Genomic DNA, 27,665 nt, shown 5'->3' with positions numbered 1-27,665 from the left:
GAGCCCTGCATTTTGCTTTCAAAGTGTCCACCTCATTCAGCAGATACCTTCTTTGCCCAGTTAAGTCTTCAACATCCCTTTTTAGAGAATTCACTTCAGCTTTCATCAACTTCTTATCAAGCAAAAGTTGATTGATCATATCTCTTTGCCAATCAGTTCCATCTTCAGTGTCAACCCATTCAAAACACTTGCACCCCCTAGTTTCAGTGTTAGGGTCATAGAATTTGTAAGCCATGAATTTCCTCCCAGGGTTCTCCCTAGTCCAAGATGTTAACTTTGCAAAAGGCAATCCACAATTGCATTTTTTCTTGTTTGTGGGAGATGAGTTATTCCAAGACATCTTCTAACCTGCAATTACCATAAAAGATGTTAGTTTATGCAACAACATCCATCAAACCACAAATTATACACATCTTACTTAAGCACACCTATTCATTGTGGTGGTTGGCCACCAAAATGAGGATAACCAGGGGGTGGCCAAGTCCCATTTTGTTTCATCCTGTACTCAATGATACAGTCAGCCAAGAAACCAGGATCATCTGTGCTCCCAACATGTATGTTGTATGTGTCCTGATTAGGTAACCTCCTAATCATCTTGAACACATCACCATCATCCTCTAAGGTCCTAAACTTCCCTTTATAAATGTACTGGAATATGGGGTACAAGAGGTCAATTGATCCCTCTACTGGATCATCCATATCACGAAATTGATCTTCAAATGCTATTGCTGTATCTTGCAAGTTACTTTTACCAATCTCATATTCAATGTCAATAACAACACTCAAATACTTAAATCTGAGAATCACCTTATTCTCCTCCATTTCTGCCACAACAATTCCAACAACAAATAAACAACACAAGCTTAAAACATGTCCCAATCAACCCTAACATTCCCAACAATTTGTAACTACAATTTCAGCAAAATTATTTCAAAATCAACCACACAATTTAACAGGAACCCCAATTAAATACTACTAGATAACCTAGTAACCTACATTAATCAATTAAATTGCCTTCAGAGCCTTAATTAATTAACCACACAAATTCCCCCAATTAAATTGGCACAAGAACCCTAATTTTTACAGATAAAAAAGGTTACCTGAAGCGAATTGATTTTCTGTCGTTGTTAGGGATGCTTCTGCTGTTACAATTGAGCTCCAATTTGTGGAATTTGTGGAGAAATTGAATATGGGATGGCAAATTCAGTTAGGGGAAGTGATTTATAAGAAAAATCGGGGAGGGAAAACTGTTAGAAGGCAAAAACTAGCCGTTTTTAGCCGTTGACTGGGGCCCACATGACTAAATTCCACCGGAAAATTAGGTATATTTTTGGGTGGTAATTTAAAAATTTTCCAAAAGAAAAAGTAGAAATGTAATTTTAAAACGCCAAAAAAGGAAAGCAAGAATTGAAACTGCATTACCGTACAAAACTTGTTGAAACCCTGAGTATCACATCACTGAAATTACTCCGTACTTCACTTCTCACTTCTCATTCAGAAGCTCTCAACTGCCAGTCTACTTTACAATGAGGTTCGGTAATCGCTACTCTCTCTCTATATTTTTAATGGGTATAAAGATTTCAATTAATATCGTGTTTAATGCATACATCTGTTGTCTGTTTTTCCTAATATGAATTGGGTTCTTGGATCATGTTTTTTTTGCAGCAATTTCATCATAAACTGTGAAAATTCCTGGGTTTTTCATGGTTTTTCTCTTATTTGCTTGCTATATTTTGAGATGTCAATTTTGTATGAATTTGTTATGTTTATGGTGGAATTTAGAAAGTGCTTTCTGCGTTTATCTGACCTTTCAATATCATACGAGGACGCCTCTTGAAAGAAACTGGATAGTAACTAAATGTCTCGGGTTCGAGCCTTGGGAGCCCGGTTCGAATCCTGGTTAGTCGGAGTCTAGCTACACTAAATAATAGTAATGGATTGATTTTAAAATAGTTTAGAGTATGCAATGTACTTTGATCAAATAAACCAACCTTTGAAGAAGAAGAGGAGGGGGGGGGGGGGGGGGGGAGGGTCGAGGTTTGACGTTTGAGCAATTGATTTTCGAACTTTTGTGTAATTTTTGTTTCGTTGAGGGTTTGTTCTGGTGGTGAGACAACTTGTCTGTGTTGCATTTTCCTCGTAAGCAGCTTGTACACTCCGCAATTTCTTTGTTGTTTCAAGAGGAAGGAACATGAACTACGAAAGTCGAAACTTAAAAATAAAGTGCTTGTTATATGTAGGATGTTACCTGTTACTGAACCCCCTTTGGATTTTCTTGTTTATCATGCTTTGTTTGGTTAAGAAAAATGTACGCTAATGGCTGCAATGGTAAGTGACACGATTTGTATGTTTATTGAGGATACAAGTTGCTTTGTGTACCTGAACTGATATCCTCATTTGAATGACTTGAATCTTTTTTTTTTTTTTGAAACTGAATGACTTGAATCTAATGCAATCTGTTATTGGTTTTTATGCATTATGTTTTATTTCTTGTCAAAACATGCATTAATAAGAAAACAAAATTGTTTCTCTCTATTTTCAGTCGCACCCCAGAGATTCTCTGGGCTCAACGCTCTGATAAGGTCTATTTGACAGTTTCATTGCCTGAAGCCAAAGATATCGTAGTGAAGTGTGAGCCTGAGGGACTATTTAAGTTCTCAGCCACTGGGCCACAAGAAGAGAAGTATGAATTTACTCTGGATCTGTATGGAGCCGTAGCACCTGAGGTTTGTTCCCTTTATTTTAGCTTCTGCTGTTCTATTCGCTTTGACAACTGTAAGGAAGCTACTGCTGCTTTATATAGCAAATTAATATTTTATAAGTGTAGTTGTGATGTTCTGTAAGCTTCCTATGTATCTTATGTTCTGTGAAGTTAGATGCATGTCATTCGCATTCTTTGTTGGGAACCTCCAATCTCCATTCGGATCTAAGGTATGGGTGGGGGTTTTGGGGGGAGAGGGGGGGGGGGTTCTTTTTTGAAGCATTGGGTTAATTATCTGAAACTCCAATAATTATATTAGCTTGATATTGAGATCCCAAACTCTTTTAAGATCTACTTAATAAAATGAATTGGATGCCCTTGAATTGCTTGTGGGATAATGAATATCTCTGCTTATGCGTTGTTGTTATTGTTCTTTCTTTCTTTTCATTTTTCTATATCTTAATTTATGAAAATGCAAAAGATTTCCCTTTTACTTTCTTTCTTTTTCAATCTGGAAAATATGTTAAATAGTATATCTATGTATGAAGTTTGGGCGGCAAATTTTTCTCAAGTTCAGGAAAATTTATTGAAGTTCGGACTTATATTTTACATATAGAGGCTCTTGTAAGAACATCTTTTTATATTATATGAGAATAGATCATATTTTATTTTTGACAAGAAGAAAAGGGATCATATTTGCCTTAAATAGAAAGTTACATTATAATTTATACCTTCTCCTAAAGAAGACTCCTTCTCTCTTCAACTATGCAACTCTTCATCTCCCTTGAAGTTTGAAGCTTTGTTCATTTTCACTCTCCTCCATTGTCTAAATCTTGAAGAAGATGCTCTCCTCTCTCCAAAATTCATGCTAACAACTTCATAAATTTCTCCAAAACTACCAAAGAAACATCCAATTTGCTTAAAAATTGACAAAATATTAATTCAAAAAATGAAAACCCTTGAATCTCTTTGCCAAGAAAATCGAAGTAAATTGATGCTATAAATCATGGAGTTGTAAAAATATAGAACACATTTGTAAAAGTATATAGTATGTGCTTGTAAAAAAATATAGAACAACGTTTGGAGTTTCACTTTTTTTTTAGCTTTTTTTTTTTTTTATTTATTATCTTACAAGCTCTTACGTACAATCATTTTCATTTTTAAAATTCATTCTCTATACATATATGCTCTCACTAAGGTAGCTTTCGAACTTAAACACCGGTGAGGCGGTGAGAGTATATGTAAATATATGGTGCTGTGTTCCCCCACTTTTATTATCCAGAGAAACTCAACATTTATGGAAGCAATTCTGGAGATATACTTGTAAGTTGTAATTATGTGTGAAAAAGTTGACCTATGCTATTGAGTAGCATCAACATAGATGGAATACATACATGAATGGAATTTACACGTGTCTGATATCAATTGAAGAAACGTTTGAGATATCCCTTTTTTGAGGTTTGGGGTTTTGATAGTAGTTCTTAAAATATTGTTTACACAAAAAAGAAAAAAAAAATTCTTTATCACCTAGGGATGATGAAAATAAAAACAATGAATTTATCACAGATGCTCTATGGAGTAGTAAACTTTTACCAGAAAATGTATAAAGCATGTTAGGATTTAGAATTACGATTTTGGTGGGGTAATGTAAATGAAATGACAGTGCAAAATGCAAGATCATTTTTCTTTGCTCCATAGGATGTGGATGAATTAGGAACTTACACTAGCGTCGAGCCATCGACCACGTTAGAGCTGGCCAAGAGGCCATTTTGGTGGAAATGGGAAATGAGAAATACAAGTAAGATTTTTCCTTTTGCATCATGATTGGAAAACAGAGAGACTAGTCAAGATCCAAGTGTTATCCTTGCTAATTGTTTATCTATTTACAATTCAATGTATCCATATATATCATCATGTTTGGTATCATAGATTAATAGGTAACAACTTTTTTTATAATCGCAATTATAGATTGTGCACTTCTCCTTACTTTTTTCATGGTTGGGGCTTCTTTGGTGTCATTGAGAAATAGTGTTGGTGTTAGTTTGAGCCATCCTAAACAGCCCCCTGTGCTACATTTTAGCAGTCCCACATATATGCTCGAGCTGTATCGACATGGACCTTTGTTTATTATGACCAAATCTATGAATGAGTACATAGTGTAATACTTCATAGTTTCGTTCATTATTGGTTAATAAGTAGTTCTGTAGAATTTTTCCAAAATCTTGTAACTGTCAAGAGTTTGGAGCATTTAATGGTAGAAACATTTTTTGATTGAAACAGCTACAAGTGTTCTAATGATCATTTTCCGATGATCATCTAAATAACATGTCACATTATGACAACTCGGCCAAGCATTCTGATCAATTGTTTTGGGGGTTAGGATGTGTAGCATCTTATGTTGTGCTTCTTGGAAGTTCGGTTAGGAGGCTCTTAGGAAATTTAGTGCTCATATTCTTAGTCCTTTACCTTTTCCTTGCAGGGGTGTAAAGCTAAAACAGGATGGAGGAATATATTGTGCTCAATACAGAAAGAGCAGAGGGGCTGGTGGAAAAGACTTCTAAAATCAGAAGAAAAAACTCCATATCTGAAAGTTGATTGGAATAAATGGCGTGATGAAGATGACGAAGAGTCAGACTGTAAGTTTTTTGTTTTTATTTGGATGTGTCATGAAGAATCCATTACTCCTTGGGATTAAAGACCCATTTTTCCTTTTTACTAATTCTTTCCCTTATATTACATTTTAATCCCTCAAAAAGCAATGACTCCCTTCCTACTAACAATAATAAAAAATATACTCCACTACCAAATAACACACAATAAATTAAGAACGCCAATTGTTTTTCTTTAGGTCCTGTGTCGTCAACCAATGGGAGCGCATCATTTTTTTTTTTTTAAAATAGAAATTCTACGGTTTGTATTCCTCTGTAACTCTTTCGAATGGGTCGATAATTGTACAAAAAAATTGTGGTGTATATGTACCTGCTATGTAAATTCCTTCTTTTTAATATGCCAGCGTATTAAATATGATTAAGTTTAATCTTGTGAATTATAAATTAAGCACCATCAAATAGTGACTTTACTGATCAAATCTACTATTTACGTCATTATTTAGTCTAATCTTGTGAGTCTCTCCAATCACTCTGTACCAAACCCTGTTGTAGTTGTTTGTTTTAGTCTTTTTTTCTTTGGCGGAATTGGTGTTGGAGATTTTTGCTAGAAGACACCAAGAGGATATCAGCTCTATACAAAAAGAAGGCTTAGGTCTATCTTGCCTTGAAGACACCGGTATCCTATACCAAGATACACATAGACAGATGTTAAAATTCTCAGGTTATACAACCATCCATGATCTTATCTATAAAATCAAGGACAAAGGACATTTGATGCTAATGCAAATATAATTGACATTCTCACAAAATAGAATTTAAACACTTGTCCTGATTAGGCTTTCCTTAATAATCTTCCAATTTCTTTCTTTCCCTGTACATGATTCTATGTATCTAGATTCCACCTTTCAGCTACTCACATTCAACCTCCTTTTTCGAGCTGCAGGAACACCTTTGAAACCTTATGAACCTCAAAGAAAGATAACATTTAGTTCCACCAAGAAAGCACCGTAGAACAAAAAAAGAGTGTTTGGTTTGACTAGCTCTTTATCAGCAACTTCAATTTTTGCATTCTCAATTTCTCATTACCAATTTATACGAACTAATGTATGACATGCCAATAAGTGTTAGGATTCATGGGAAACTATTAATGCTGCAAACTTTTCGCTGGTTGATTAACTAGTCTCAATTATCTGCAGCAAATTATCAATGTAGCGACTATATGTATATTCCTTTTAAAAAACATTGCATGATAAAACTTTCACATCGAATCCGTGCTTGAGTTCATATTTAAATTTTGGTCCATGATAGCCTTTATTGATTTTAACGAGTCTATTGCTGTAACACCCTAAAAATTCCTTTCTTTTAAAATACCTGTTTTGCTCTGTTTAAAACTCAAAATAGGAAAATCTAAGACATTACCGCTACAGTGAAAACGGTTAAGGCAACTATCAAAGACACACAACGGAAGACTACTTTTTAAAAAACATTCAAAATGACTCAACTTAAGAAGTCAACCAACGAAAGTAAAGTCAAATCAAAGTAAAACAAAGTCAACCTACAACTTGGAACCATTGTAGGCCCTTAATAAAACCGAACCAATTCAAAACCTTTGTGTTACTCACAAACATTATATAATAAAATAATGAAAGCAATAACATAACATAAACTTATGGAAACTAGCATGATTCGCTCTTCATTCATGCCCATCATGAATATGGTTCATCACCTGAAAAGCTTCTCTTTACTTGTTTCCACTACTCTCCATTAGAAATGGGTCATCATAGGGCCAAGGTAAAGACAAGGCCAACAAACACACAGTCAGCAAAGCTGAGTACATAAGCGTAGTTAAACACACTAACATGCTTTCACCTATCATCACACAACTTACCTCGTTGCACCTGTTTACAAGCACGCAACATACAACAAAACTTCTCAACTAAGTAGCTAAATAATTTATTTAGTATTGATTACGTATCGAACGGGTTTTCCCCCTAACCTGCCCCAATAAAGGGGTACTAACACGGGAGCTAACCGTGTTAATATAAAAAAACCACTCGTAAGTGGCGGAATTCCTGCCCATAATATTAAAAGGAAAATACAGCATCCTGTACTCTCAGTAGAAGTTATGGTCTAATATAAAGTCGCATAACTCCCCCCATATGTTCATACTCAAGATATATACGTTTTAAGAGTTTTGGTGTGTAATCTCTTTCACTTTACGTTATTTATATATTTTTAGACTTGGTGATGACTCTCAAACCATAATCATTCAATCATAATAATTATTCAAACAATCAAACATACCAATTTAATTCTTGAATAATTAGTGACCACATAATATTTAATGTTAAACCCTTTTTAAATCTAGCTCGGTGTCAAATTTGTAAATTCCTAGCATATAGTGAAGGTTAGTTTTGTAATTTATGAGTAACACCGTTAACCTTTTCATCCTGTCATCATCTTCATCCATTGTCAAGATTTTCTTCCTCCTTTCATCACCAACCACCTTCTTCCTCCTTTCATCATCGACCCATTACACCTTCATCTTCTTCATCTACTTCCTGCTTCAATCATAGCATCTTCATCTCCCATCACTCACTTTCGCCATTCACCATTTTCGTCACCCACCATTTTTGTCGGCCACCATTTTCGGCACCGAAATCAAACGAAAACCCTAAGATAAAAAGGAGAAATACTGGGCATGGTGAACCCTAAAGGGTAGTTGAGTTTTCCCATCTCCATTGAATCTGCTCGTGAAGTGGTGAAGTAGTAGCCATTGAAGTTGTTTCCAAGCTTTCTCTTTGCTCTATTGAAACCTATCTCACGGTGTTAAGTTAGTAAGTTTTGTGGCCAATATCTATGCAATTTATTTACAAAATTGCCATTTGATAAACAAGAAATTGTTTCTCATAGTGATAAACTTGAATTAGCTCATAAAATACTTCCAAACTTATTTAAAATAAATAATTAAAATGCCATAAATAATTCATTTCAAATTATTTAAATACCTCACAAAATACTTACTTAAAATAAAATATGTATAAAAATACAGGGTATTACAATTGCTATCATACTGGCGGTGATGAACAAGTCTATTCTAGTTACTCGCATTTGGAATTCAAGATAAATCATTTCTCTGGAAAGTCTTTTCTAAACTATTCGGCTTGAGTTATCTCAAATTCATGAAATGGTGCTTATGGCAAAGGTCACTCTTGTTTTAGTTCAAGGTCTTTCATTACAATTTTTCCAGTGCACTTCAATCTGCGATAATTGTGGTCTTCATTATGAAAATCAAACTACCTATCAATGTGACAGTTGAGGGTCACATCAGGCATTGTGAATCTTTTCAAGGTTTTCTGATTTCCCGATTGTTTTGGTTGTATGAAGTTATATAATTCTCGTGTAATTGACTGGAATTTGTAATAAGCAACTGTAAAGCTTGATGATTGATTAATCGAAGCTGAAGGTTTACGGGGATAAGCTGATAACTTGAGGCTCTCACTCTCAAAAGGGTAGCATTAGGCTACTACTCTCAATACAAAATATCACTCCCAAATCACCGCATAATCCTCGCAACTATTCTACTGCTCTTTATATAATCAAGCCATACAACAAAAGATGACCTATTATTGATTGGAGCTTATCTTCTTCTGCACTTTAGCAAATCAGAAATCAGACCCATGTTGCCACTCCCTTAGTGTTTCCGTAATGACCCTTGTCTTCATGTGCTGAAGTGTGTCCTCTGCCAACTGCTGTGGTTGATTCTTGTCCCCTCTTCCACTTTTCTTCCTTGTGTACACCCTCAATGGTCGCTCGGTGGAGGTCGATAACGGGTCTATGACATCTTGGTTAAGAGTTGGCATTCTTGTATATGAAATTGTGATTAATGACCCTGTTTATGAGTGTACCTTTTTAAGTGTTTCTTGTAGGGAATCATTTTATTGCTAAAAACTTTTCTGTTTCGCTTGCAGCTGAATTGGCCTACAATAATGATACTGCTGCGGTAATATAACATTCCTGTTATTCCTATACAATGAATTTCTAATCTTGAGATGAGGATTATTGATATGTACTATTTACTCACGTGGCCGTAATCTGTCTTTTTGCAGGATAATGATGGAGAAAGCAGTGATGATGATGGATTACTTTGTGAGTTCTAAGACCTTGTTTCATTTAAGCAATCTTACTTTTGATTGCATTTGTTATTTTTGAATGATCTCGCTTGTGTTTGTATATACCAATCTTCTGTGAAAAAACTATCATTAAGACGGTACAGTATATGTGCAATTTATTCTGATGAACCTCTTTTCATGTACATTGTAGATCTTCCCGACTTGGAGAAAGCTCGGGGATAATGAATTCCTGGTAAGCAACAATGCTGAGGTAGCTACAATGGAAACATTCAACTGCATGGCCTATGCAACTAGTGCTCCCAATTGACATCTGTAGTCTACAAATGCGTGATATAACCTTTAGGCTGTGACAAAGTGTTAGGATTCTGTTAGTGCAAGTAATATTCGCTGTAAATTGACCTAGAAAAATAGAACTTAATGTTGGTAGATTAAAGACAGCCCAGCTGTGCCTTTCTGAGAATCTCTAGTTCTTATTGGTCTCTATTTGGTGTAAACTCAAGTGCATGTAATCTAGATTTCTTAAGAGTGCAGTATGAAAGATGATGAATTTGATGTTCTATATAACCTTTAGATTTAACTCCAAAGCTACATACTTTGAAATTTAGGAACATATATTAATCGAGGTCTCAAAGCAGGATATCCTGAAAATTTTGTAATTGTTATGCACCAGAACATTATAAATGATTATAGCAAGTATATGGATTGGGTAATATTGCCAATCTGTGGTTTATATGGTATATATCAACTATCAAGCATTAAGACTCCTGTTTTCTCTTACCTTATTTTTGCTGAATGGTAATTATGTCTGTTGGGTAAAAACTATCTTTGCTGAACTGAAGTTATATTTAATGAACTGAAATAAAGTTAACAGATTAAAAGTAAAAGTAATTTATATTTAACAAAATTTTGAAGCTGAACATGAACATAAATATACTCGTTTAGATATGTTCATGAATAACTCGTTTATTTATGTTTGCGAACTATTCGTTTATTTGTACTCATGAATTATTGATTTATTCATAATTGTTAGTTTGATTCTGAAGTTTTTTTTTTCTTTTTTTTTTAATTTTTTTTTAATAATTAAGATTTATTTCATAGGTTTATAACTAAGATTTAATTATTATGCTAATTTTGAGATTTTCAAATGTCAAAATTACAAAGTTTGTTTATTAGAGAAGCTCGTTCATGAAACGCTCGTGAACATTTCGTGAACATATAGCGACATATAATACTAAATGAGTCGAGGTTGAATAGGTTTTTAAGCTCACTTTAAAGCCCGAGATCATGCTCGCACTCATCTTATTATCTAACAATAGGTCTAAGATGCACCCTTGTGCACCTATTTTAGATGCAACATCAGCCCACAAGCCTAATTTCAAACGCGTCCCATTAAAAAAGCCCCCAAATCAAAATGAGCCCACCTAAAAACTGAACATATTTTTAAAATACAGCCCACTCAACCATCACTTTCAACAACTATTATTTTTAAATATAATTTTTTTTTAAAAAACGTCACTCTTAAATTTAAATTTCTGAAATTTATTACTCCTCTCTATGATTTTCTCTCTCTAACAATCAAACACAATTTACTCTTTCTCTTCGAAAAACAACCATGAATATTTGAGATGAGATGAAAAATCAAATGGATTCTCCCCCAAAAAAGGCAATTTTATGTAAATTTCACTTAATTTTGTTTGAATTTATATGTTTATCACTTAATTTTGTTTGAATATTGTTCGATACTCTACTGTTCAAAATCTTTTATTGGAATTGTCAAAAAAATTAGTGAAATCAAACGGATACCTTATGTTCACATTCTGAAATGCATATGTTCATATTTTGAATTCTTATGTTCATATTTTGAATACTTATGTTCACTTTCTGAAATGCATATGTTCATATTTTTTATGCATATGTCCACTTTCTTAAATGCTTATGTTCATATTTTGAATCCTTTTGTAAACTTTCTGAAATGCATATATGCACTTTCTAAATCCATATGTTCATTTTTAACTATATGTTCACCGTCTGAAATGCTTAATTATGTTCATACGCATTCAAAAATGAACCAATGCATATGTTCATATTTTGAATGCGTACGTCCATTTTCTTAAATGCATATGTTCATATTTTTAATACTTATAATGCATATGTTTCATAATCATATTATTTTTTATTTCTTCAATTTTTTATGTTCATAATTAAATTCCTTATATTCATAATAATATTTTATATGTTCATAATGTAAATATTCATAGTAAATATTTGTTGTTCATGAAATATTCTTATTAAGTCTGTTTATGCATATGTTCTCTTTGTTAAATGCATATGTTCATATTTTTTACGCATATGTTCACCTTTTAAATGCTTATATTCACTTTAAGGAAACCAATGCTTACGTTCATATTTTGAATTGTTATGTTTTCTTTCTGAAATGCATATGTTCATATTTTTTATGCCTATGTTCACTTTTTGAAAAGCTAATGTTCACATTTAAGGGAACCTATGCATATGTTTAATATTCTGCATGATTATGTTCATTGATAAAAAAAAAAATGCAGAAAATCAGATGAAATTCATACACAGATGAAGTTGATCGATCGAAGCTAAAAAAATTCAATTCGTATGAATTCAAAAAATCAGATAAACTTAATCAATCAAAATTAAGCACAATTCACCACATAATAAATTCAATTCAAAAATTGAATCAAAAAATTGAAACAAAAGAGAAAAATAATTTTTTTTTAAAAAAAAAACAGAGGAGAGAGAAATTAAAGAAGGAAGGAGAAAAAACAGAGGAAAAGAAAATCATAATGAAATCTTTGATCGAAAATTTTGATGAGAATTAGGAAAGAAAAGAGAAGAGGGAGAATTGGGAAGAAGGAAACCAAAAATTGTTGATCGAAAAGAGAAGATAAAAAATTGGGAAGAAGGAAATGTGTTGGCGCGAAGAACATTGATCGAATTCAAAAGAACAAGGCTGCGTTTTGCTGCGTTTCATTCAGTGAAACATGCGTTTTGGGTTGTTGCATCTACCTCTACATGCACAAGCATGCAGCTAAGTATATGCGATTATCTAAGTTAATATTTAACTTAAACGTGTAAGATAGTGCTCGACTCGGCTCATTTATACCGTACATTAAAAGTTTAGAACATTAGACAATTTCTATATAGACGTGCATAATTCTGAACGTCAAAAACGAAAAGAAACGATCGAGTACCTTGTCTGAGTACAGTCATCAACAAAAACCACCATTTGCTACCTAAAGGTAAAGGACCCTCCTGCTACGCATCTCTCTCTCCCAACACCAAAAAAATGCCGAAAGAATTCAGCATCCCACCCGTCTCCTTCCCGTCCTCCAGCCAATCTCCGGCGACCACCACCACCAACAACAAGCTCCACCAACGCCAAATCCCCACCGCACCATTCCAACCCCAACGCCCTTCCTCCTCCCTCCCTTTCATGTCCTTCGACATCTTCTCCGCCACCGCCACCGCCACCGCTTCCTCTTCCTCGTCCGCCTTCCCACCACCCCACCTCCCTTCCTCCTCCTCCTCCTCCTCCCCCCTCTTCTCAGATGAACCCCCTCTTCTCGAAGAACTCGAAATCAACCCTTCCTTAATCTGGCACAAAACTCGCTCATTACTCAACCCTTTTCGAGTCAACTCATCCCTCCACTTGGATCCCGACCTTTCCGGCCCTTTTCTTTACTACATCGCATTCGGGTTGTTCCAATTACTTGCTGGGAAAGTTCAATTTGGTGTCATTCTTGGTTGGATTGCGATTTCTTCCATTTTTCTTTACACCATCTTGAATTTTCTTGCTGGAAGAAATGGGAATCTGGATCTTTATCGATGTTTTAGCGTTGTTGGGTATTGTTTGATGCCTTTTGTTATTTACTCTGCGGCTTCGCTTTTTCTTCCTCCTACTGGAACTACACCCGGGTTTGTTGTTGCGGCGATTTTCGTGATCTGGGCTACTAGGGTTTGCTCTCGCCTTTTGACTGTCGATGAGTTGGGCGCTTCGGAAAATCGTGGGTTAATTGCTTATCCTTGTTTCTTGATTTATTGTCTCTTTTCTATGCTTGTCATGTTTTGATTAACTCTACTTGTTACTTAAATACGGAGTATTACATTAATTAATTTGGTTGTAAATGATGTTATCGAAATTTGGTATTGGAATACAACAATGTATGAAAGTATAGTATCTCTTTTGTTATGTAGTAAGTGGATATCATCAAATTGTTATCGATTCTTTGGTTGATTATGTTACGGATTGGTTGATAAGTAAAGAATGTTTTGTTGTAGTTGATCAATTTACTCTTTTGCTTGGGTTGCATTGCTATTAACTTATTAATTGAATTGGCATCATCAATTTTGGTTTGTTGATGCAATAACCGAAATTATTATTTGATAGAGTATAAAACATATTCCTGGGTCTCAACCATAAGCTTAAGCTTTTGGTTGAGATGGTCCACTAACATGGTATCAAGAGCCAACGTGACACAAAGGTCACGGGTTCGAATCTCATCCACCCCCCACTTTCAAGTGGAATATTAAGCGCTGGGTATGAGGGAGACCCATGCTGCATCCACACTTCTAGCCCAAACGGGCTCTCGTGTGAGGGGGCGTGATAGAGTATAAAACATATTCCTGGGCCTCAACCATAAGCTTAAGCTTTTGGTTGAGATGGTCCACTAACATTATTATTACTCTCTAAGCACTGATCAATTTCTGTTTTGATTATTATTTTGAGATTTTATTGATTTTGATTGTAAATAGGTAGTTTTATCATTTTTGGTTTGTGGATTCTCTCTTTGTGTTATGGTTGTTTTTATTAAATTCTGTTATTGTGGAAACGACATTGGAATTGTAGCTGAGCCATGGAGCCCTGCATTTTCTTGAGAATTCTGTTCACTTGTATTATGAATTAGCTAATGGTTGATTTGAGGACGTTTAGCATACTAATGATTTTCTATACATCAGTATAATGAAAAGGAATTAGTTTTGTTTGTTTACCAATCTTGTTTGTTCTGATAAAGAGTGACTAGTCATCCAAACTTCGAACTATAAATGGTGTAGATAGTTGAACACTGAGCCAGATCTATGCTTAGCTGATTTGCAAATCATAGGCTACATCAGACTCCTTTTGCTGTGAACTGATACTCTATTTTTTTTTGCGGTTTTCGAGGCTGATTTGTCACTTTTTTAACCTGACCTAATCTAATTACCAAAACTGTTAAAATCACTTGTTTTTATCAACAAATCTATTGTCTTGTGTCGATGACCTAAGTGAGTTTTTAATGTTTATATTTCTACACAATTTTTGGCAAAATCTGCTCAATATTCAGCTGTTTGGTTACTTTGGCAAGTCTACAATTGAGGAAGTTTTCTACCATCAATTAATATGTAGCATTCTTGGCGAAAACATGTTGATTAAGTTTAACTGTATTGACGTCTGTTGACAATATAGTTCGAAATTGATTCATAAAATTTGCATATTTCTCAAATGAAAACTGTAGTTTTTATAAAATTCCTGATGTAAACTTATTCTGTCAGTTTATATTATCAGTGTCTCATGTTTGCTACTTTTTTTTATGTTGTGCAATTTTGTATATTGATAACACTAGTAAGCTCCATGATGATACGCTCTGTGTCTCATGTTTGTTTTAGTAAGTTCTGTAACTTCTGTTATTTTCCGAATGTTTCCCAAATATTTTACGAATGTTGACATCATGGATGCGAAATTAACCTAGTGCTAGCTTCACGTGGAGGTCTATCTTGTCTGCAAGGGATGTAGTTAGAAAGGGGGCACGAAAGATGGTTGGGAAATGATCCTCAATTGACATATGGAGGGACTCATGGATCCCATATATGCCTGATTTCAAAGCTCTGCCACGACTGCAGACTTTGGATGAGGCTCCTAAAATTGTTTCTGAATTGATGTGTGAGGGCTCCTGGAATGCTGAAATTTTGAGTGATAACTTCTCAAGCTGGGAAGTGATTGAAATTGCTAAAATCCCTATTGCTCTTTATAGTGGGGAGGATAGCTAAACCTGGCACCTTGTAAATAATGGGAGTTTTTCTGTCAAAAACACTTACTGTGTGGAATTAAAAGCAAAGAGAGACTCTCGTGCTTCTTCATCTGTGTCATCCAATAATTGGGTTTGGAAGAACTTATGGGCTGCAAATCTTCCACCAAAAATTATACATTTTGGTTGGAGAGCTCTCAATGGTGGTATTCGTGTTCATAGCAATTTGAAGAAAAGAGGTTTGTATTGACGACATATGTTCAGTGTGCGGTGAATCTGCTGAAACCTTGATGCACAGACTGTCCTTGTGCAATTCAGCCATGGAAATTTGGCACTTCTCGCCCCTTCGCTTGGACTCAATGAAAGGTGAAAACCTGTCTTTTAGAAACTGGGTTTATACCATTCATTTTGCTAAAATAAGTAGATTGGTGGCATATGTTCTGGAGTTTGCTTTGGGGTATTTGGTTGAGAAGAAATGCCTGGTTTTTTGAGCAAAAGAGAATTCAGATTGATGATGTGATCTGAAAAGCTGTAAATGTTGTTGGGGAGTTTGCAAAAGCAAATGAGAAGGCCCCCTATGTTATTTGCAGCAGACAGCCATTTCTTAATACCTGGATGCCTCATGCTACGGGAATTTTTAAAGCAAATTCTGACGCTGCCTGCTTTATGGATAGTTCAGCAGGTCTTGCGGGAGTAATATGTGACCATGTTGGAGATGTGTTGGCTGCCACCTTGCCCACCTGCTGCAAGCTTAAGGGGAGCTTTGCTGTGGATGTTCTGGAAGCCTTGGCTGCTAGGCACACCTTATCTATTGCGCTTGATGCTGGCTTGAACAAAGTGATCTTGGAGACTGATAATCTAAAACTTTATCATCATTTGCCAGACATAAAGAGCGAGAATACCAGTTTTGGCTTTATAGTGAGGGACATTCTTCACTTGGCCCAACTTTGTACTTCAAGCGAGTTTTCTCATGTAGGAAGGTTGGGTAAATAGTGTGGCACATAGACTTGCTGAACTTAGTACTTGTAATGATGTAATGAGGGTCTGGATTGAAGAGGTACCTGATGGTGCTCTCGATGCTGTTGTTTTTTATACTTCCAAGTTTTAATACATAAATTTTCCCCTGTTCTTGTCAAAATATTAAGAATTTTTTTTTTTTTTTTTCCTTAACTTCTGTTATTGTGGAAACAAGTTTGAAATTGTAGCTGAGCCATGGAATCCCTAGGGCTGCTGCACTCTACAATATACTGTTGTGCACATGTACTTCTTCCGTTTCTTTTAAGTTGACATGTACTTCTTCCGTTTCTTTTCAGTTGACACGTTTCTTTATTTACGTTTGTCAATGTACAAATTCAACCATTAATATATTTAATTATCGATAAGTAAAAATTATAAAAAGTTGATATTTATACTCCTTCCTTTTCATAATTAGAAGCCTAAATCTAACGTTTATTACTCACATAATAAAGAGAATTAGGCTTCTAATTATGAAACGGATGGAGTAAATATATATCGTGACGACTCTAACAAGATTCAACATGACTATATCTCTATTGGCTGATGATATCCTCTACTAACTAGATGATATTGTTTATTAGCTATATAATATCTTTTATTCCTCTATTGGCTAAATGATATTTCTATTAGGTGGATGATATCCTCTATTGGCTACATTATATCATGACTGGATGATATCACATAGCCAATAGAGGATATCATCTAGTCAATAAAGGATATCATATAGCCAATAGAGGATATTATCCAACCAGGATGTTTGAGAATATGTATAATTTGTTTGATGATATGTATAACAATGGCAGAACCTCCATTTAAGATCTCGTACTCAAGGTTATAGGTATAATATAACTTGCTTATTTCTCAACCAAAATACATGCATATGTTATCAAAATGCTCACAATTCAACATACAATCATATGGGGCAATCAATTTCAACAATTATATGTCACATAAGAAAGCCCCAATTCGATTATTTGGGCATTTTTCGAAAAATCCGAGAATCTCAAGCAATTAAACTCTCTCTCTTCCATCATGGATGACCTCGCTCCTCCCCTTCGCCGTAACCACCACCAACTTCTAATCGGGTGAAAACTTGTTCTTCACCGTTGCAAGAAGATGACGATAATATTTCTCGACTGACGAAATATTGGGTGCGGCTTATGCAAATCTATTTTTAATGAGTATTGGTCACAAATCTTGTTGACAAACCTCTTAACTTTAATTGGTGCTGACTCTTAGAGTACATATTTGCGTAGCTCACAACATAGGCTACATAAGATTACATTCCTTTTGTGATAAGTTGATCTTCCCAAATTGGCACTTTGGTTTTTGAGGCCAATCTTAATCTTCATATTTTTGCAAGTCTGATTACCAACTTTATGAAAATTACTGTTCCATCAACATGTGTTGAGGATCACATTTTACATCAGCATAATTGAGAAAGTCTATCCTATTCAAATTGCAACTTAGTGTAAAAAAGAGTAAATATGAAAAATCACAGGATGAAAATAAATGAGCAAGTGTGATAGAAGAAATTCAGAAACTTAAGGGCAAGCTAACCCTCTTCCACTTTTATCGTTTAGGGTCTTCATCTGTCTATAAGCTTTCTTATCCTATTTTCCTGGGTGTGTAACTCTGTAATATTTTAGGCACCAATGTCCTGGGGATTTTGAACCCAGGACCAGCTAAAAAATACAAAGCAACTACTACTGGACTGCAAGAAAAGGTTCTTTAACTATGTGCGTAGTGATGTGTATTTTTTTTTTTTAAAAATAAAACTTATCAGAATTATTCTGATCTAGTATGAATTCAGCTGAACCAACTAGATCCGCCACTGTTATTAATAACTTAAAAAAAAACACATAATTATGCATATATGTAGAATCAAGAAACTTTATACATTCAGAACTCTCAGAAGTCATTTGCTATGTTGTTCTGTACACCTCTTACCCCTAAAACAAAAGAAAGTAAACGAAACAAAGCTTATAAAAGAAAGTATATACCTTATTCAAAATCAATCCCATCACCCAAAGAGTGTATTGCTGGGTGCAGCTGATAAGCTCCATGCAAAACACTGTTACCCAAGTATTTATTAACTACCAAGTGTGCTGTAAAACCCATTAAGGTCATATAATTACATAAAACATTGACTGCAGTTCACAAGCCAATCATCTGTTCTCTGGCAGTTCGTCCACAGTTTCCACAGGAATAACAGGAATGGAGTCCCACCATTCCTTCAATCGCCTATTTCCCGAGTCGTTTTTCATGAGATTCTTGTAAACTTTTGAGTTTGTTGCAAATAGATACAAGGTGGAACCCATAAACATATACTTGAAGGGAATAAGAGCTACAATGACTGCTGTTCCAACCATCATCATCATTACCGTATTTGCTTGCTACAAAAAAACCTCAATCAGTGTCTATTTAAGGTGAGCATGTCCTGTTGGCCAGCATGAGTCTTCATGTTTCACATCTAGAGAAGTATGAATAGCATATAGAAAATAGAAGAGTAACAATTTTTAACTAAGGATGATTCTTTGGTCTTTAAATTGATTATAATATTTAAGCAGTGAAAACGGTCCTGGCAAATAATTTGTGATTTTGCCTTACTTATCTACATATAGTAATATGATAAAGCCCTCTTGTCACCGCCGAAAGACAACCCCATATCATGCAGTTATACTAGCTATAGGACACCAAAATTATGTGAAAAGAAGAATAAAGTGTTAATAATAATCAAAAGAGAAAACCAGGAAATATTAAAATTTAGCTCAATTTATTTCCTAACAAACATAAAGGTAACATAACACTTATGTAAAAGTGAGGCAAGAACAAGTGAATCAAGTACCTTGGGAGCCCTAGAAATCAATAGAGAGTAGATCTTAAGAATTGCAATGTTGACCTGCTGCACCAAGTCATGGGCAGTTCTCAGTCCTTGCTGCGCGGATATAATGCTCTCCATTGTTGTCTGGTCCGAAGCAGTACACACCACCACCTTATTATACTTGTCTCCAATCCTCCGCTGCCTTGCTCGTAGCATTTCATAGGCTGCCCAAAATAAGATGGTAGCCAATGCCTTTCCAATCCACTCCCTACAATCAAACTGCTGATAAAACAAACCTGCTGCACTAAAAATGCAATTACAAATTGATCATTATACCGAAAAACTACCTGTAGGCTATGAAGAGAATAGCAGTGATCAAATTGATGGTAGCACCCGGCCTCTCCCATGCCAATACTTCTTGAAGCCAAATCCAACTGCTTTTCAGTGGTTTCAAGAGCTCCTACAAATGATACCAATTAAAAACAATAAACCTTGTGCACGAAGATTATGATGGTTAAAATCACTCTGCTTTATCTGTGATCCCAATTACAAACTAATAAATAGGATGATATGACTTCAGTAGGATACACCCTAACTTTAGCATGGACGGCATGGTAGGCAGTGCGAGTTTTATGTGATTTTGCTGGTAAATTCGTACAAACTCGTAAGTCATAAGCATTACAGCAATTTATTACCACCTATCAATGGGCATAAGATTTCTTTCTTTTCTCTATAGACAATGGATGCCATTCTGAAACAGAACCAGTCATCTCATCCTGACCAGCATCAACTATGGAACTAAACTAAATCTTCTTTAAAATGGTATAGGGCTTGAAGACAACACCTTTAGACACAGTGGTGCAGCTTAGACTAGTCACTACGGAAAGGAACTAGTGTAATCTACATAAGTGCCATGAAGTCGGTAGTAGCGATTTAAAGTAAGAATTCAGGGCACTCTGACAAGTACTCTATTACTAGATAGTGAAATCAGAAAAGGAAGGATATATGGCATTTAGAAAAACAAAATGCCAAGGAATTACAATACTCCATTTAAACAAGCGAGAAAAATTTCCGTTATAGTCCATTAGTCCTAATATAGTTTGGGTACAAACTTACCAAAAGTACAAGAGCACTATCAACAACCCCTTCTTCTTTTAAGCATTCAGTGGTAGCTTTTGCCGACTCGATTTCCTTCGCTTGTTCCTTGACCTCTGTAACAGCTTCATCCAAAGTTGCAAAACTATCTTCTTGAGCACTTTTTAAAGTGACTTTTTCAACCACATCTGATTCCTTCGACTCCATTTCAGGTGCAGACTTGTGCGGCATGTTCAGATTCTTCAGGATTGAACTTGCACTGCAGGGTTCTTCAGTTTCAATCAGCTTTAAAGTTTCTGCAAGTTCTTCTATAATAAAATCTCCTTTAGGAAGCTCATCAAATAGAGTAAAGATCAAAAATCTTTGTGGTAATGGAGGTGCCATTCTAAGCATTTCTCTTGCAGCATGAAGCCTTGTAAAGCCTAAAATTGTCCTTGCATGCATTTCCCATACTTGGTTTGCTGACAGTAGCGACTCCTTTTTGGATAAGAACTGATGTAAAAGAATAATTTCCTTCGTTAAGACCAACCAATGATCTCGTCTTGTAGAACTGGTTAATTCTGGGAATTCTAGCAGTATACCTTCAGTCCTACAAGAAAATACGCAAATCATCAATTTCGAAAGTTCGGCTATGATGGTAGAGAAACTAGTGCTTTTCAGTACACTAGTGCTTTCTGAAAATTCACTATAAAAAATATTCTAATGTCCCCCTATACCAACAAGATGTGGAATCTAATTCAGGTTCCTGCATAACAAGGGACTACCACTCTTGATTTGATAGGGATGACAAGGCATTTTAATACTTTCGTTTGAATTACTCAAGAGTGGTATCATAAATCTTAATTCCAGGAAACTTTAGCTGTGTAAATCCTGTACTGTATTATAGAAGTTGATGACTGTAAGCAGAAAACGATTCAGATTAGTTCATTCAGAAATCCTTAATGAGAGTGAGGGATAGCTCAAGTGGTTAGAGCTCCCTCCCGATCCCAGGATCTGGGATTGATTCTCATCTCCACCCTTAAGTAATTTGATGCCGTTTAATGTACAAAATTTCATTCATTTTAATTCACAAATCAAACAATAATTTCAGATCCAAAAATGAAACAAAAAGCATAATAAGGTTACTTCTAACTAGCTGCTCAAAGTCTTACAGTTCTGAGGATTCATAAAGCATGGCTTTATCAAAAAGTGGAGCGCCCCATGGACCTGTAGCAGCAGGTTTCACACTCTGCTCGATATTCCTTGAGAGATCCATTTTTATTGAATCTTCATGATTTATAGAGCCCATGGCCTCAAAGTAGAGAGCATAGTTGGTGAGTGTCAGTCTACCTAGATAGAACAGCAGCAGAAGTGAAAATTTTCCAGAGTTCAATGTAGAATGATTCTAAGAAACTATATAAAAAAAAAAGCTCAAATACAATGGCTTAACCAACCTGGCCAGCTTGCTCCTCCAATATGACGGATTACCCGTTGACTACTAGCAGTTCCCTCAACATGCAATATATATTCATCATCAGCGAGTTTGACTCCCTTTGGTGTTTCTTGCTTTTGCAAATGCCTCATGCACCTGAAATAACTCCAATAAAATCCAAACTAAAAAAAATGCCTATTTCTGTATCCTTGGTGAAAGTAACCTAATCCCTTACTACATGAACAAATTTATGAGTTATCTCATTCAGACAGCCACGGGAAAAAGAATGATGCATTACAATTCTTTTATTTTCTGACCAAAAAAATAATCTTCATGCCAGGTGAAATCAGAATAATTAAACCTGCATTTGAAAGTCCAAGACTCATGAAGCCGTGATAGCTTAAGTGGAAATTTAGATTGTTAACATATTTAGGGAGAGGAGGGAAGATATTATAGGTGGCTACATATAATAGATCAATACTAATTTTATAAAGCACTTCTTTAGATTTGGAATAGTTATGATGCCATTTCGTCTATATGGAGGTAAAATCCAATAAATTGCAAAGCAAACTAATACATGTTGTGAATAAAAAAGTCATCTCACTTGGCAATTTCTGTGAGAAATCTATCGTAGGCTGGATAATGGAGAATGTTTGCTGTAGATGCCGTAAGAGTTTCGAAGATGAATCTACCATTGATTACATCTCCAGGCAAAGGGAGCATTGTTGCAAACCATACAAAAGCATATTCCTTAACACCTTGTCCATGATCAACCTACCAATGCAATGTCATAATTCAAAATTGCTGTCAATGGACTGAAAACAAATGCTAAATATTTACAATATTTCTGGTTCCCGCAATTGTTTCTACAGATGATGGAAATGTGACGGAATTGTAATAAATGTGAAGATCTTACGAGCAGTGGCATGATGTCAGAATAGAACAATGACACATCTTCGTGTGGTTGAGTCGCTACGAGGGATTTCTTCTCTTCTTTCTCTTTACCTAAAGATTCCTGTAAATCAATACAAACGCAGGGAACTAAATATTCACAATGAGAGATGCTTTAAAAATGTATATCAAAATTCTGATGGTTCCATACAGCCATATCATTACTACTATTGAACCTGTACTCGAATCAACAGGGAATTGCAAGCAACACAATTCCATGAAATAAACTATTCCATTAAGGCTGCACTATTATACTCTCGTTGGGACATGTCTTCAGACTATCCTACTGAATGTCATACCGTCGATGTTGTATTGCTGAACTTGGACAGTATAAAGGCACTTAAAGCACAGCAAAACTGAGACTTGAGGATCAAATCAATCTCCGAAAATATCAGATACAAATTGCTTGGCATCTACCTTACCTTACTGGCATTTTTGACAAGGGTAAACTTAAGAGGCTGCCAGGCAGGTCTCTTATGTTATTTTTACAGGAAATGAATAACATGTTTTTATCCGGTCTACATTCTCCACAGACGGTATATATACTACAAGTACGAATGGAGAGAGTACATATAAAGATGCATAAAAATGTACCCTGTAAGATTCTTCATCAGCGGAGCTTGGCATCTGCCATGCTAACATCATGTCAAATGTGAAGCGGCTAAAGGAACTACCACTAATATAGTCATCTTCGCCACAAGCTGACCCCTGTCTTACAGCCTTTGAGCAGCAAAACTCCACTAATTTTCGTGAATATTCGCCCATCTCTGGCTTCCATACTCCCTTGTATTCTTCCAGCAATGCATCCACAGAGGTGTGTAATTTCCTACACAGTAAAAAAGAGAATCATATCTTCAACACTTCCTCAAGTATTTCAAATTGAAACCAAGCTATGAACAAAATTGGATGATTAACAAATTCGAGTAACTTAGATTGAAGGAGTGGTTTATCTAATTTTCTATATTCTTCCTACGGAAACTACACTTTTACCCGAGTTACCATGTTACATTCGTATAGCGTACCTTCTTGGCTTCTTATACATTAACATGTCAATTCCTCTTGAATTTATAGTACTCCAAACTCTACCATGTTTAGAGATATTACAACAGACAATTAATAGTAGTCCTAAATTTTAGAGTGCACCATATTTAACTTTCCCAGATAGCAGAAGTAAGATGTCATGTACTCATATTGAGCTAACCAAGTACACACTGATTGTTTACACCCGATTTGACATTTGTTAATTATTCTCTCTAACCGGAGACACTAGTCACATAGTCCAAACCCCTCGTTATCAAAAATATATCACGATTTCACTCAAAACATCATTCAAACCATTCCGTACGCCGCCATTTGCTCACTTAGTATGAATACATGGTAAAACACACTCCTATTCCCAATAGAAGTTTCATTTCACCCAAATCTGAAATAAAATTTTCATTTCATCTTTGTCCACTCCATATTTCTTTAGTCACTTTTAATTAACCAAACCCGTTATCTTATTATGCTTTTATTCACCTTCCACATGAACAAAAAGCAAATGAGACTTGACACAAACCATAAACTTTTCAATTCACAATTCTTAATTTGGAGACGAGCGAGTCTAACAAGATTCCCTTAACTATATTATTTCTTATATATGTGTCAAAATTTTCTATAAGTTAGACCCAAAAATAACAATAGGGGCAAAAAAAAAGCTCGGTTTGAAGAGAGTAGTGCACACAGCACACTACATAACATTGATTTATATATGACATGAAAATAACCATTAACATATCTCTTGCAAATCAATAAATAAAAAAAAAAACTAACAACGATGGAGAATTACGAAACTATCAAAGGTTGTTACATACACCCACGGTGCACCTAAGGGTAAATTTTTTTTGCTTATTTTGATGATTAAAGAAGGATTATTGCTCGATTAATCATCAATGAGCAAAAAAAAAAAAAAAAAAACTCTTGCACCCGGGTGTATATAATTATTTTCAATAACCTGAACCAAAATGAACAACCACATAACGAAATTAATTCAGCTAAACAACAATAATACAAATAACAAAAACAATCATACACCCGTGCATTAGCGCAAATAAGATTCAATTCCATATATATAATCATATATCCCGTGCATTAGCGCAAATACAAACTAATATATTCGGATCATAAATAAAGCACACAAGTACGCATCCAATGTGTAATGGAAGATGAAATTATAGATAGGGAGAAAGAAAATGTACAAAGAACATCGATGGATGACAGAATTAGCAGTGGACGAAAGATGCTTCAAATTCATGATGCACGAATAAATCACAACACAATTTTAATTGTGAATTGAACAAGATGAAAGAGTAGTGTTACAAAATTTAAATACTTAGTTACTAAAAATAGAATATGGTACTTTAGATTTGTTTTTTTTTTTTTTTTGAGGATATAAAGTGTATGAAATTTCCATTAAGTTGGAGTGAATGAATGCGGTGAGAGAATGAAGGAATGAAGGCAAGGACGTGGCATGAGAAACGATATGTACGTGTGGGCTTCTAAACAAAGACACATGTTTCTCATGCATGCAACTGCGTTCGTTTAGTAATTATCGCTTGTATATTCATGTTTACTATTACCGCCAAAAATTTTGCCCCGTTATTTATACTTTAATCATTAATTATCATTATTCTATAAGAGAATATAGTTAAATTTTTTATATTTTTATACGGTAAGATACAGATGAGCCCCCACCACTCTATCATAGGTTAGGGGGAAAGGGGGAAGGGCTGGGTTAGGAATCGAACCCTAAATCACTGGGGTGGAGATAAAAGGGTTATTCCTCAGTCGCATTTATCTCAATATAAATTTTATTAGTAGGAAGTTTTTATACTTCTTCCGTTTTTTTAATATTGCACCACTTGTCTTTTAAGGAAGTTTCACATTTATTGCACAATATCCATTTTAGGAAAAGAAATTTTTGTGTTCACACTATAAATACCTAATATACCTTTATTTTTCAACCCTTACTTTTTATTTTGTGTATACAATCACATGGGCAATTTGGTATTTCTACCTTTATCTCTCATCCTTTTTTCCACTACCAAAAAAATTGTGTCAAACTCTTATGGTGCAATAATAAAAGAACGGAGGAAGTATTTTTTTACACATAGAATTTGAAATGTATTCGTTTTAAGGCGTGACTTTAATTTGAAGACCAAGATATATAAAATGGGGGGAAAAAAATAGATAGAGGGAGTAATAATTTAGTGCGATTAACATCATTATTCTTGTCAATATCTTAAAACTAAATAAACCAAATTAAATATGATTACCTATAAAAAACGAGACAATAAACTAACATAATTTGTTATATTTTAGAATTAATAGGGTATAATAGTTAGGCAACACAACAAGAATAGGCCAGCCAACATAGATATATGCAAAGCCATAAAGCAACTTGAAACTCAAGAAAGAATACAGGAAATCTCAACCCAAAAATACTAAAGATGCCCTTCATATTAACGACTATAAATAGAAGATGGTTTTCCTTGCATAATCATACAATCAAACAATAATCCTTCTCTCAACCATTTGTTCTATTGCATAGCATTGTGCATAATTAAGCTTACTTCAAGGAAAAAGAATGGCAATCAAAACCAAGAACTCAGCAGCACCTTCTTACGTCGATTTCGTTCCTTCGTGTGATTTGCACACAGAGGAAGGTCTTGAAACTTTGATCATCAACCTCCCTGGTATAGTTGAATAATTATCTTATTTTCTTTTCTTTTTTTATGTTTTTGTTTTGATAAAGGGAATTTAAGAAGCAATTAATGATAGAGGTAATTATCACAATTTTGTTATTGGCACGTACTTCATTTGTGTCTCACAAAAATGTCAAAACAAGAAAAAATTTTAGTGGTAGAGGGAGTACTATTCAACTCAAAATGAAAAATTATTAAGTACTTCATTTGTGTCAAAGTCGTCTCATCAAAGTAGTTCAATTGCTCCACTACTCAATTTTTCATGCTTTTTGATTGATATACATTCAAGTAATATTAACGAGATACCATGCACGTAGTAGTAAAATATTACTGTAAGAGCAATTTGTTCGAGAAAAGTCAAATGGAGCAAGTAATTTGAGACAGAGTGTGTTTTTGAACGTCAACTATTTATGGATTTATGGTGTGAGTGTACACACTCCATCATTTCATACATTGAATGAAATAACTATTGGTTTTTTTTTTCCTTGTAGACTTTAAGAAAAATCAACTAAAGGTACAAGTTAACAAAGATGGAGTCCTTAGAGTAAGCGGCGAGAGGCCAACAAACGCAGATGGAACAAAGAGGTGCCGATTCATTAACGACACAAAAATACCAGAGAGTTGTGATGTAAACGGGATTCGAGCTAAGTTCACCGAAGGACGTCTTCATGTTATGATACCAAAGAAAGTTACGCCTACAACTCCTCAAGTCGTCCAACAACCACACCCTACATCAACATCGCCGGCTCCTCCTCAAGCAGAGGAGGTTACAGAGGATCAAAAGTTGAAACAACCCGAGGTCACCACGAATTCCGACGACCATAAAACAAAGGATAACAATACAAGTGCTGAAAATGATACAATAGCCGAGACACGTACGAGTGATGATCATGTAAAGGGTGATCATCATATGTTTGAGCATGGAAGTATCATGCAAAGGTTGCACTTACAAGGAAGAAGGGTGGCGTTGGGAGTTGGAGTTGCTGTTGTTACAATGGTAGCAATTGGAGCTTTTGTGGCCTCTTAATTTAAAAATATGGGTTATTATAATTGAAGTTGTTGTTTAATTAAGTTGAATATGGAAGAGTAAAGGGTAATCTTAGCTCTTCTTGTTGTGTATTGTTCTGATTTTAAATTGGGTTAAGGGAA

At 35.0% G+C, this 27,665-nt stretch overlaps 4 protein-coding genes across 4 annotated transcripts; 3 read left to right on the top strand and 1 right to left on the bottom strand.

Moving 5' to 3' along the window:
* The first annotated feature begins 1,401 nt into the window (after positions 1-1,401).
* Positions 1,402-10,007, top strand: LOC145568856 (co-chaperone protein p23-2-like). Its single transcript, XM_081628246.1, has 6 exons — positions 1,402-1,531; positions 2,543-2,726; positions 5,181-5,337; positions 9,282-9,313; positions 9,420-9,459; positions 9,634-10,007. The coding sequence occupies exons 1-6, from the start codon at positions 1,527-1,529 to the stop codon at positions 9,663-9,665; spliced, it is 450 nt and encodes a 149-aa protein (XP_081484372.1). The 5' UTR covers positions 1,402-1,526; the 3' UTR covers positions 9,666-10,007.
* Positions 10,008-12,615: 2,608 nt separating this feature from the next.
* On the top strand, positions 12,616-13,848 carry LOC145568855 (uncharacterized). Its single transcript, XM_081628245.1, has one exon. The coding sequence runs from the start codon at positions 12,760-12,762 to the stop codon at positions 13,540-13,542; it is 783 nt and encodes a 260-aa protein (XP_081484371.1). The 5' UTR covers positions 12,616-12,759; the 3' UTR covers positions 13,543-13,848.
* Positions 13,849-18,660: 4,812 nt separating this feature from the next.
* On the bottom strand, positions 18,661-25,160 carry LOC145566584 (uncharacterized). Its single transcript, XM_081625957.1, has 10 exons — positions 25,011-25,160; positions 23,368-23,599; positions 22,739-22,837; positions 22,427-22,596; positions 21,845-21,978; positions 21,563-21,740; positions 20,433-21,000; positions 19,664-19,776; positions 19,341-19,584; positions 18,661-18,888 (listed from the first exon to the last, which is right to left on the bottom strand). The coding sequence occupies exons 1-10, from the start codon at positions 25,064-25,066 to the stop codon at positions 18,661-18,663; spliced, it is 2,022 nt and encodes a 673-aa protein (XP_081482083.1). The 5' UTR covers positions 25,067-25,160.
* Positions 25,161-26,337: 1,177 nt separating this feature from the next.
* Positions 26,338-27,658, top strand: LOC145568854 (uncharacterized). The gene is made up of 2 exons (XM_081628244.1): positions 26,338-26,507; positions 27,008-27,658. The coding sequence occupies exons 1-2, from the start codon at positions 26,399-26,401 to the stop codon at positions 27,541-27,543; spliced, it is 645 nt and encodes a 214-aa protein (XP_081484370.1). The 5' UTR covers positions 26,338-26,398; the 3' UTR covers positions 27,544-27,658.
* The last annotated feature ends 7 nt before the right edge of the window (positions 27,659-27,665 follow it).

Source organism: Chenopodium album, chromosome 11 (genome assembly GCF_948465745.1).
Source record: "Chenopodium album chromosome 11, dcCheAlbu1.1, whole genome shotgun sequence".
In the NCBI taxonomy this organism is placed as follows: Eukaryota; Viridiplantae; Streptophyta; class Magnoliopsida; order Caryophyllales; family Amaranthaceae; genus Chenopodium; species Chenopodium album.
This window is presented reverse-complemented; position numbering and strand designations above follow the sequence as displayed.

Bases quoted from the DNA above. Each gene is read 5' to 3' on its own strand.
- LOC145568856 (XM_081628246.1), top strand. The intron at 2,727-5,180 runs GTTTGTTCCCTT...TTTTCCTTGCAG, and splicing joins ATGGAGCCGTAGCACCTGAG to GGGTGTAAAGCTAAAACAGG. The intron at 9,460-9,633 runs GTGAGTTCTAAG...TGTACATTGTAG, and splicing joins TGATGATGATGGATTACTTT to ATCTTCCCGACTTGGAGAAA.
- LOC145568855 (XM_081628245.1), top strand. From the start codon at position 12,760: ATGCCGAAAGAATTCAGCATCCCACCCGTCTCCTTCCCGTCCTCCAGC.
- LOC145566584 (XM_081625957.1), bottom strand. From the start codon at position 25,066: ATGAATTTGAAGCATCTTTCGTCCACTGCTAATTCTGTCATCCATCGA. The intron at 21,979-22,426 runs GTGAGATGACTT...GAGTTATTTCAG, and splicing joins TTTCTCACAGAAATTGCCAA to GTGCATGAGGCATTTGCAAA. The intron at 19,585-19,663 runs GTAGTTTTTCGG...GTTTGATTGTAG, and splicing joins ATTCTCTTCATAGCCTACAG to GGAGTGGATTGGAAAGGCAT.
- LOC145568854 (XM_081628244.1), top strand. From the start codon at position 26,399: ATGGCAATCAAAACCAAGAACTCAGCAGCACCTTCTTACGTCGATTTC. The intron at 26,508-27,007 runs GTATAGTTGAAT...TTTTCCTTGTAG, and splicing joins TTTGATCATCAACCTCCCTG to ACTTTAAGAAAAATCAACTA.